This window comes from Vipera berus, assembly GCF_964194415.1.
Source record: "Vipera berus genome assembly, chromosome: 2".
Lineage (NCBI taxonomy): Eukaryota > Metazoa > Chordata > Lepidosauria > Squamata > Viperidae > Vipera > Vipera berus.
This window is the reverse complement of record NC_138203.1, coordinates 98,393,864-98,406,064: the sequence shown is the minus strand read 5'-3', so window position 1 is coordinate 98,406,064 and position 12,201 is coordinate 98,393,864. Positions and strand designations below refer to the sequence as shown.

The 12,201-nt window shown below is 42.9% G+C and overlaps 1 protein-coding gene across 3 annotated transcripts in view; it reads right to left on the bottom strand.

Moving 5' to 3' along the window:
- Positions 1–12,201, bottom strand: part of GNE (glucosamine (UDP-N-acetyl)-2-epimerase/N-acetylmannosamine kinase) — a 60,665-nt gene that overhangs the window by 23,079 nt on the left and 25,385 nt on the right. For all 3 annotated transcript variants that reach the window (XM_081320861.1, XM_081320860.1, XM_081320862.1), the window contains exons 2-4: positions 2,617–2,825; positions 1,360–1,811; positions 733–885 (exon numbers count right to left, since the gene is read on the bottom strand). In XM_081320861.1, coding sequence (XP_081176987.1) covers positions 733–885; positions 1,360–1,811; positions 2,617–2,825 — 814 coding nt within the window. The remainder of the gene's footprint in view (positions 1–732; positions 886–1,359; positions 1,812–2,616; positions 2,826–12,201) is intronic.

Here is a 12,201-nt window from a genome sequence, read left to right as displayed (position 1 = left end):
AATAATAATAATAATAATAATAATAATAATAATAATAATAATAATAATAATAATTTTATTTATATACCGCCCTTCTCCCGAAGGACTCAGGGCCGTGAACAGGGCAAATGTATAAAATACAAAAATACAAAAGTTAAAAGGAATTAAACATAATGCCCAAGGTAAAAACAATAAATACAAATATTAAGAACAATAAAAAACCCAACCCATCCCCCATCAGGCCAAGCCGGCTTGTTTAAATAAATACGTTTTCAGATCGCGTCGGAAGGAGCGGACATTGGGCGCCATCCGGAGCTCAACCGGCAACCGATAATTCCGGGGCGCCCACAGAGAAGGACCTCCCCCTGGGGGCCACCAAACGACATTCTCTGATTGGTGGCACCCTGAGGAGGCCCTCTCTGTGGGAACGCACAGGGCGGAGGGATGTTGATGCTGGCAGCAGGTGCTCCCTAAGGTACTCCGGACCCATGCCATGTAGGGCCTTGAACACCATTACCAGTACCTTGAATCTCACTCGGAAGACAACTGGGAGCCAATGCAGCTCACGGAGCAGAGGTGTAACATGGGAGTATCGGGAAACTCCCAACACGACTCTCGCGGCTGCATTCTGTGCCAGTTAATTACACACACACACATACACACACACACACACACACACACACACACACACACACACACAGAGACATTCCTAATACAGTACGTTAACATATTCGTAATAGTCATCTCACTCACCTGCATCAATATTTGGGAATAAAATCAAAGTCCTCTTGTTAAAAGAGATGAGAGCATCCAAAGTCAGTTCAAACATCTTTACAGAATGTTTAATGTCTGTGGTCACAGGATGCTGCAAAGCGATTATATACTCTTTTGGTTTTACACCCTCACCTGTGAAAACAATGTAAATGTAATACACACATACACACTTAAAAAGCAAAATAACTTGAGTTATAAAAAAAACCCAGCAAGCACAGAATTCACTTCATGATCACTGGTGTTCCCTTAGTGACAGTCGTAAAAAACAGTTGTAGTGTCAAATTAATTTATGACCACAATGACTTAACAGTCATAATTCCAGGCTCGATGCTATTTGTAAGCCAAGAACATCCTGTAACAAGATTCCTTTTTCACATTCTAACGTGAAAAGCACACTGATAAGATTAATCTAGACTTCTGTTCCATGGTGCAGTTGTGAAATTTATATATTTAAAATTCTAATATATAATCCAAAGACAAACATTTTTGGTACACCAGGCCAATTGTAACTGCCAACTATGATGGCAAACCCCAAAAGGGGCCAGATAAACTTTTGATGTAGTCTGCTTCATGAAATCATAGTCTTACGTATGCAACTCGTTTTACCTAACCACATCCGGATAACGCTCATATAATCCTTATTTTTGGCAGACAGCAACTTGTCGTACGAAGGGCATCCTGCCAGAAGGATGCGGTCATGGTCTTCACACATAGAGATCAAATGCTGCTCTGCACTTCTTGTGCAACACACGTGGTAATGAGCCAGCTTGGTAATGGCATGCCTGATGGAATCATCTATGGTCCCACTGACTTCTCCACCTTCAATGTGAAGAATTCGAATGTTCATTAAGGCAGCAGAGGTAGCTAGCGCTAAAGCATCAAACCGGTCTCCGTGGACTATCATTATGTCAGGTTTCAGGCGATTGAGCACATCGGGCAACTTGACTAAGGCAAGACCAACAGATTCCACCATAGCGGCTTCATCTTCCCCTCTCACTATTGTGTGTAATCTGCTGTGGATGTCAAAGTCATCTTGTTCAATCATACGGTACGTGTTCCTGGAAAGAGGGAAGAGGAAGAGGAAAAGTACTTAGACTGCAGTGCCGTACACTTTAACACCAACAGCGTGCTAGTTACTAAAATACACTGAAATTAATGATACAGTCAATATAATTGTCTGACAAGGCAAGGGTGGGTAATATTAACAATTTCAATCCCAAGAAATTTAATAATAATAATATGATTGAGGCAAAAGAAAGCAAAAGTAGTACCAACAGGCGCCTTCGGTGCAATCCCAAAACAACTTGGGCACCAACGGAACGCCATTGACACTGACAAAATCACCATCAGTCAATAGCAAAAGGCAACTTCACTCAGAAGAACTTACATCCTGAGATGGCATCTGTAACATCATTAAACATCCGCATATGCCTATCCTGGATCCAAGGGAAGGACTCAACTAGTAGATTAAAAAACATCTAGTCCAATCTAAACATCTGACTGACTACGGAACCAACCATAATAATAATATTGTTAATAAAACCATTCTTTAAAGGCTGTACAGGCAGTCCTCGACATATGTCCACAATTGAGCCCAAAATTTCCATTGCTAAGCAAGACAGTTAAGAAGGATCAATTTGCTTAATGACAATTTGCTTAAGAACCAGTGACTTGCTTTACAACCATCGTAAAAATGGTTCTAAATGTGGTGACCACGACGACTTCCAATCAAAATTCCAGGGCCAGTGGTAGCCATTAAAGTGAGGACTACCTTTGAACCTGGAATAAAGAAATCAATCTTAAGAAAACCCATCCCCACAATTCCAGTTAAGCATATTTGAAGAAATAACGTATACTTCTTACCCATAGTCATCAATCAGATGAGAGCCCAGAACTATAATATCCAGTTCAAAGAACTGTGGTTCTGCTTTAAGGCCAAACATGATTGGGGCCAATTTTGAATAATCTGCTCTGTTACATGTAGCAACACAAACCCGAAGTTTCCGATTGTTTCCATTCTTCTCCATAACTTCCTTTTGTTTTTGCTTAGCAAGGGTCCTGAAATAAAGCTCCTGAAATATAATTGTACAGAAATTAGTACACTAGGAACATGTAGAGTATATTGAATACAGTGATGCAGGGATCCCCAAACCCTGGTTCATGGACCAGTACTGGTCCACACAAACAAGCAAAGCCCCATCGGTGGGATGCAGGCAGGAAACAAAACCACGCCCCCTCCGGTCCATGGAAAAACCTCTCTCCACGGAACAGGTCCCTGGTGCACAAAAGGTTGGGGACCTCTGCAGTAATGGATTTATATCAGTTTAATTTTTCCTTCTATTTAGACAAGAAATTCACTGGAAGATTTTGGGTCAGAAATAAACTCTATACCCAGGCATCCTTTGGGACGACTGCAATAAAGATGAACCTATATTCAAGGTAATAGATATGCAAAGAAAAATGACATTATGCATTTTGTAAAACTTGTTAAATGGAATTTCATGACTGTTCACAACATATTATTTGTTATATAATTACATGTGATTTTTCCCATACATAATTCTTGCACCAGTGACGGAGAAATACTTCCTCCATAATTCGCCTCCACATTTTTTTAACTATGAGCCACTTGAATATAATTAGACCAACTGAAGCTACATTATACAGAATATAGGCTTAGAATTACTACTTTCAATGACACTAGCGGAAGAATCATAATGAGCTGAAGTCAAATTCACTTTAAAACCTCTAGCCGACAAAATTTAAAGTATGCCACCTACAATATTTTTAAAGACTTCCAAGAATTTCAAGTAATTGGTTCCAAGTAAAGTAATGAACAGGGATTTTTCAATATTCAATTTATTAGTGCATCAAAAGTGGAAAGAAAAGGGGCGTTTCTTACCTGAACGCCTTTTCTCAGCATGTTGATGGAGAATCCATGAATGGGTTAACTCTCTCTTCCTGCCCAATTAGATTAAGTCTGTCAAATTTGCCACGCCTCTCCTGGGCCAGGACACCTCCCAGTCATGATGAAGGCAAAGCTACTGACGACAGTCCGACGTGTTGGCTCCCATACCCAACACAGGACCTGACGGACACTAAGGGGTGGGTGTGGATTCTCCATCGTCATGCTGAGAAAAGGCGTTCAGGTAAGACAACGCCCCTTCTCCAGCATGATAGATGGAGAATCCACACATGGGACATACCAAAGCCGCCCTGTCCCTATAGGAGGGAATCAGTCAGGGCCTGTGTCCCACCCTGTGGCACTACTTCTTGTAGCACTCTCCGACTGAATGAGGCGTCCGCAGAGGCAAACCTATCCAGTTTATAATGCCTCATGAAGGGGGAAGGTGAAGACCATGTTGCCGCCCTACAAATGTCCCCAATGGACGCCTGTGTCGCCCACGCTATGGAAGTTGCAGCGCTGCGAGTGGAGTGAGCAGTGATATGACTTTGAACTGACAGTGAATGTGATTGGTACGCCCCTGCAATACAAGCCCTGATCCACCTGCCTATAGTGGAGGCAGAAATCTTCTGCCCCAAAAGTAGAAGGTTGAAAGGAAACAAAGAGGGCTTCCAACTTCACCACCCTCATTGCGTCCGCAGATAATCGCCCGGCCGCCCTATTTAGAGTGGTCCGCTCCCTTTTAAGTCAAGAGACGGGAGAGGACCCCCTACATAGACGAGCTGAGGAATTTAGTAAATATCTGGTGGACAAAATTGCTCAGATTCGGGCTGGTCTGGACTCTGACTGGGCAGTATCTAACGAGAGGAAAACGATGAAGTTGGCCGAGTACATTTGGGAAGAGTTCGATCCTGTGACTCCGGATGAAGTGGACAAGATCATGGGGAAACTAAGTGCCGCCACATGTTTGTTGGACCCGTGTCCCTCCTGGCTAGTCTATGCATCTCGGGAGGTTACACGAGGCTGGCTCCTAGCAGTTATCAATGCCTCACTGAATGAAGGGTACTTCCCTGCTGCCTTGAAAGAGGCGGTGGTAAGGCCCCTCCTCAAGAAACCAGCACTGGACCCAGCTGTTTTAAACAACTTCCGTCCTGTCTCCAACCTTCGCTTCCTTGCGAAGGTCGTTGAGAGCGTGGTGGCACGACAGCTCCCTTTGAACCTGGAGGAAGCTGAATATCTAGATCCGTACCAATCGGGTTTCAGACCAGGGCACAGCACGGAGACGGCATTGGTCGCGCTGGTGAATGATCTCTGGCAGGCCCGAGATAGAGGTTATTCCTCTGTCCTGGTCCTATTAGATCTATCAGCGGCTTTTGATACCATCGACCATGGTATCTTACTGCGTCGTCTTGAGGGGCTGGGAGTGGGAGGCACCGTTCTGCGGTGGTTCTCCTCCTACCTCTCGGACCGTTCGCAGACGGTGTTGGCAGGAGGGCAGAGGTCAAGCCCTAGGCCTCTTAATTGTGGAGTGCCTCAGGGTTCGGTGCTCTCGCCCCTCCTGTTCAACATCTATATGAAGCCGCTGGGAGAGATCATCCGTAGCTTCGGGGTGAAATATCATCAATATGCTGATGATACCCAGCTATTCATCTCCACCCCGAACCAACCCAGTGATGCCCTTGATGTGATGTCCCGTTGTCTGGAAGCGGTGCAGATTTGGATGGGAGAAAACAGGCTTCGACTCAACCCGGCCAAGACTGAGTGGCTGTACATACCGTCATCTCGTTTAGTCCAAGAGGTTCCATCTCTGACTATAGGAGGAGAGATGTTACCTCCCATTGATAGAGCACGCAATCTGGGCGTCCTCCTAGATTCACGACTCAGTTTTGAAGATCACATTGGAGCCGTGGCTAGGGGGGCATTTGCACAGATCCGTCTTATATACCAATTGCGCCCCTTTTTGGACCGAGATGCCCTACGTACAGTCACCCACGCACTCGTTACCTCCCGTATTGATTACTGTAATGCTCTCTACATGGGGCTGCCCTTGAAGACCACCCGGAGGCTTCAGCTGGTGCAGAATGCAGCTGCACGGGTTGTGATGGGAGCTCCCCGATACTCCCATATTACACCCCTCCTGCGTGAGCTGCATTGGCTACCAGTTGCCCTCCGGGTGAGATTTAAGGTGCTGGTACTTACCTTTAAAGCCCTACATGGCTTAGGTCCGGGATACTTGCAGGACCATCTGCTGCCGGGAACAAATTCCCATCGTCCAGTACGCTCACACAGAGAAGGCCTCCTCAGGGTACCGTCAGCTAGGCAATGTCGGCTGGTGACCCCCAGGGGGAGGGCCTTCTCTGTGGGAGCGCCAACCCTATGGAATCAGCTCCCCCCTGAGCTTCGGATGGCCCAAAACCTCCAATCCTTTCGCCGCGGCCTCAAAACACACCTGTTCCACCAGGCTGACCTAGACTAACAGGCATTTTAATTAATTTATATTTAGTATTTTTAATTCATTTTTTAAATTCTCTAATTTTTTATTGCACTGATGTTCTCAATTTCATTTTATCTTGATTTATGTACTTATTATATGTTTTGTTGTTAGCCGCCCTGAGTCCTTCGGGAGATAGGGCGGGATATAAATCCCATCAATAAATAAATAAACTTGCAAAAGGACGCTGTCTGCTTAAAGCGGTAGCGTAAGGCCCTGTGGACATCCAGGGCGTGCCATTGACGTTCCAAGTCATGAAATGGATGAGGACAAAAATCTGGCAGAATTACCTCCTGCATCCTGTGAAACAAGGTATTGACTTTTGGAATAAGGAGGAATCCAATCGAAAGACCACCCTGTCATCATGAAAGACGCATAAGTTCTCTCTGATAGAGAGAGCTGCCAGTTCAGAAATGTGTCTAGCCGACATGACAGCTATCAAGGCTACCTTGATTGTCAAGAACCACAGTGTACAGGTTCAGATAGGTTCAAATGGAGATGAGATAAGGGCCTGCAAGACCCGCGGCAAATCCCAACCACGGGCAGTTTGGTGTTGGTCGCTCCCTTGAGAAATGAGCGTACCACAGAATGTTGAGCCAATGGCTCTGAATTGCCACATGTAAGTACCGTGGATAGAGCCGCACTTGTCTGCGGATAGTATTGGGTGCCAAACTCTTGTTGAGCCCCTCCAATAGATAATCCAAAGAATTGGAATGGTAATAGCCGAGAGATCTAACTGTTTCTTTGCCCACCAGTGACAGAAACTTGTCCAAGTGGAGTCATAGATTCTGTTTGTTGTAGGCCGTCTGGAGGCCTGAATCATCGCAATTACGCCTGGTGAATAGGACTCAACGCGTCAGGAGCCGCCATTCAAGTGCCAAGTGGTTAACTGGAGCCACTGGGGTTCTTGATGTTGCAGAGCTCCCTGGCTGAGTATAATGCGACCTGGAGGAATCCATGGGGGAGAGATGAAAAAGCTCATGAGGTCAGCAAACCATGGCCATCTTGGCCAGTGTGATGCAACAAATGTCACCTCTGCCCGTTCTTGCAGTATCTTGTGGATGACCGCCGGGATCAGAGGGAGAGGCGGGAATGCATATAGCAAGCCCCCAAGCCATGGACTGTGAAGGCCATCCGTTCTCTCTGCCCCTGGAGAGGGGAACTGGGAGAAAAACCTTGGAAGCTGGGAGTTCGCCGGAGAAGCGAACAAATCCAGTACTGGATGACCAAACCTCTCCGATATCTCCCTGAAGAGATCGGGATGCAGGCACCACTTGGAGTAATCCACTGTCGACCTGCTCAGAAAATCCACCTGCTGATTTGCCTCTCCCGAGCTGTGCTCGGCCCTGAGGGAGAAGAGGTTGGTCTGCCCAGGATCCCAACAACTGGGCCTTGGCCATAAGGGAAGCAGGCGAGTGCCAGAACACCAGGGAGATTCCCACCTTGGTTGCCCTGTTTGCTGGCCGGTGGCAGGGTGTGAAAGAGCAAGTGGTTGCGCGTGTGAAGTTGCAGAAGATGCTAAGCTGGAGGCAACCCTCGGATTGAGCTGCAGTGAGCTGGACAGGTGGGGGGGCAGGGCCAGTGCATGTCTCACCTTAGGCTCCACTCTTCAATGAAGTCTGTTGTTTTACGTATGCGCGCGTGCATTTTGCAGCTCCCACTTTTTTCTTTTGTGAGGGAACCACTTCCAAGTGGCTCTTTCACCATTTCAGGTTGCCGACCCCTGACCTATGAAGTCAAGCAGTGGGTGGCAATATGCTCTAATTCCTCTAGCTCAAAGAAGCGTGCACTCCACACCCCTGCGGCTGGCAGAGACAGGCCGCACCTGGAGTGATAGCGGCGCCTAAAATGGCGGGCGCTACTGAGGAAAACTCTCAGGAGGGTTAGGCTGACAATAGGGAGAGCGGTAAGGAAAGCTGTTACAGGCACGCTTGAAAGGCAGCAGAAGATTTCCAGAGAAAACCTCCCCATGCGGCTTCCAAAATGGCATCCACAACGAGCGCGCCACGATAAGGGACGGATGCCTGGGGCTTCCTGGAGACTGCAGAGTAAGGGCACCTTTACCCAGTATGGCACTGTGCTGATCCCAGCGCAGCTAGAGAGATGAAGAAGGAATGTAGGCCGAAGCCTGTGGAGAGGGCCTTCTGCAGTGGCTGGGAAGCCAAATGCTTCCTGGAGTTTGAAGCTCCAAAAGGAGAGGAAAATCCGCCGAGCAGTTAGGAGCTGCGCTGATCCCAGTGCAGAGAGGGAAATGGAGAATTCACGAATGGAAAGTAAAGAACCATACAACCTGCTCAATGAATTCAGTCTGCAAACTGGGAGCCAAAATTATCATGTCTATTCTGGGCAAAGACTAAGTTGTGACTGGGAGGCGTGGCAAATTTGACAGACTTAGTCTAATTGGGCAGGAAGACAGAGTTAACCCATTCGTGGATTCTCCATCTATCATGCTGGAGAAAAGGGAACTATTACTCTCCTATAAAACAATATATAACCAGTTTGAAAAAAGAAATTTTGGAGAGAAGGTTAAATTACTCTTTAATTGGTTGACAGGATTATGCCATCAATTTTCAGTTTTTTTCAGCTACTGCTACAAAAACCTATTTATTTTGTAAGATGTTTTCTACTTTAAAAAAATACATCTGTAATTATCTATGCGTCACTAAGGTTATTTCTCATGCAAAATTTTCCTGAAATGAAACAGCAACATAAAACAATTCATATTTTTGCTAACTGATAGAAGGAAAAATATTTTCTCTTGTCAGTTCCCCATAAATGAGAGAATACAAAATTCTCACATCAATCCTATGCAGCAAGCCATTTAAATTAGATACAGTTTCCTTGGTATACCATAAATACTTAAGATTTTTCTAGAGTACTTCATTTTATTTTGAATTTATTTCTTTAAATTTGGGGGAAGAGGCTCCTTTAATCACAGTTCAAATTTTTGTTGTACTAATATACAGAAATATCACTTTTGCTTTACCATGTGGAAAAGCAACTATAAATCTGCACTAACTAAACAGCTTCCTACTATAGTCTATTAAAAAACAACTTTTCAAAGCTTTCGGTGAAGCAAAATATTTAACATGCCAAATCTCCAATTTCTTGGTGCCTATGTACAAGCCAAGACAGTATCTTCTTTCCTTTCACTTCTACATATTTCACTAATATTTAATATTTATTCACTTTATTGAATTTGTTGAGGCCTCCCAACTCCAAAATGTCTCTGGACGGCTTGACCCTGAGATAAAGGGAACATTGTATATTTGAATAAACATGATTCAGATTCTGAAATGCCAAATGTTCACTAACCAGCATTTATGGCAAGCATTTATGGCATAAAGTGCTTATAACAGAGATCATGTAGCTGAGAGGCAAGATTTATTTTCTCTTAAAGGGAATAAAAATAACTAGATGACAATTTTAGAAACCAAAAGATATTTTTTCCTACAATTCATACAACCCCTGCACAAGGCTACTATAATTGTATACAGTGGTGAGATTTAGCCAGTTCACACCACTTCAGCAGAACCGGTAGCTAATTTTTTGTTGCCCAGGCCCAGAATGGACCTCCGAAAGCAGCATTCACACAGAGAACTGGTTCACATATTTGAATCCCACCGACTGTATAACTAAATTATTGAGGTTTTATTCAAATATTCATAAAAATCAGACATTTAATATTTTTCAGGCTAGTTCAAGATCAGTTTTATTCATAATTTCATAACAGATAAATGTGACAACAAGCTACAACAGGGTTGTCAAACTGCCGGCCTGCGGGCCAGACACGTCATCAGGAAGCCACGCCCAGCCCTTTGCCGACAATGGCGAAAAAGCTCCAATACATTGGGCGACATCACGAGTTTGACATGTCTGAGCTACAAGAACTGATTATATTTTGTAATTAGAGTAGTGTTTTCCACAGAACAGTTAATTAAAAGTAGAGAAAAATTCCTTTATAAAAATTCCTTTATAACACCCCAAAGTACAGCTTTTTAGTAAAGTTGTTCTTTTGAGTGTTAAGGCAGTCAAATTTGTTTCAATCATTTATTTCATTTTAATACAAAGAAACCTTACTTACTTCTGCTTTATTGTGCAAGTAAAGATTAAATATTAGCATTCAGTGATATCTGCCCCAGATTTAGTCCAAGTACCAAATGAGCAATTATTTATTTATTTATTTATTTATTTATTAATTCGGTTTATATACCGCCCTACTCCCAAAGGACTCAGGGCGGTTTACAAGGCAAAATTTAAAAACAATACAATATAAAATTAAAATAAAATAAAATTAAGTCTAGCCGCAAAAAATTAAAATCACAATTTTAATTAACTCACAAATTACTGTTATAGTATTTTTTAGTTTTCTAATTAAATATATGCCAAATAATTAAATTAAGAAAGTATATATGCCAAATAATTAAATTAAGAAAGTATGATAAAAAGTTTTGTCAATTTAACTGCTGAATGAGCAAGGGAATGCAAAGTAGAGCTCCAATAGCTTAGTAAGAAATTAAATTCTATAAAATAGAAAAGCAATTGAAATAAAATATATATTTTCTGAATCTGTTTTTCACCATTCATTTCATTTGGTTTTCTTAAGTGTCAGACATAATGTCTCTGCAGGACATTTTTTCAAACTACAGTTTTTTCACACCAGCCTTAAATCAATTAGACCGACTTCCTACTTGTTTAAAGGCTAATTCACCAGGGTGGTGTTTACCTACATTTTAGGGCCACTAATATTTGAAAGAATAACTGCTCCATGCCTGCATTTGAAGTGAGGTTTTAAAAGTTTAATTACCATAAAAAATTAAAAGGTCCAGTTGATGGAAATCTCAGTTGTTTTCCATGGCAGCACCTACAGTATAGTATTGTATTATTTAGTGTAGTACTGCAGTACTGTACACCCTAATCAAACCTCAATCTCTAGATCACTGGTGTCCAACCTTTTGGCTTGTTTAGCTGCACTGAATGAAGAGGAATTATTTTGGGCCACATATACAAGTAAGTACTCAACGTACGACCACAATTGAGCCCAAAATTTCTGTTGTTAAGCAATTTTTGCCCCATTTTACAACCTTTCTTGCCACATTTGTTAAGTGAATCATTTCAGTTGTTAATTTAGTAACAGGGTTGTTAAGTGAATCTGGCTTACACTTTGCTTGTCAGAAGGTTACAAAAGGTGATCACATGACCCCGGGACACTGCAACAGTCGCAAATATGAGTCAGTTGCCAAGCCTCTGAATTTTAATCACATGACCACAGGGATGTTGCAATGGTCATAAAGTGTGAAAAACGGGCGTACTTTTTCCAGTGCCACTGTAACTTTGAACAGTCACTAAATGAACGGTTGTAAGTCAAGAACTACATGTAAAATATACAATGAAGTTAATGTATATAAATAACATAATGCTAAATGTTTACCATCTTGTGGAAGCCACATTACTAGTTGTCTAGGGTCGAATGTGGCCGATGGGCTGCAGGTTGGACACACCTGCTCTAGATAGTTCACAATAAAAATAGTTCACAATAAAAAGATCCAATAACTTTCTCCCAAAACTCAGAATCAACCTTATACTGTAAAATAACCCTTAAAAACTGTATGAGCAACAGTAGACTCCAATCTAGCCCACCATAACAGAAAGACACAATAATGTTGTCTCCAAATAGCCAGAACACTATTTTAACACCTTCCTGAATGGTGTGTGTGTGTGTGTCACCTGAACTTTGGTGGCAGGTGGGAAAAAGAGTTCTACAGAACTCGGACAGCTACTAAGGACAAGTGACCTCTATTTCTCAAACTTTGGAGACAAGAAACTGAAAGCATCTCCCACTAGTAGGAGTGAGTATGATGGGCAGACTTCTCTCAAAACAGTTATTAGGATTTTACAACTTACAGTTCTGTGAATCTACTTAGAAACCTACTGGTAACTGATGATCCACATACAATATTTGAATTACATTGGTCTCAGATACAAGCAGGTGGCTGCTGTACTGTGGACCATTTGCCTTTTCCAAGTATTTTTCAAAGGCTGTGGTGGAATT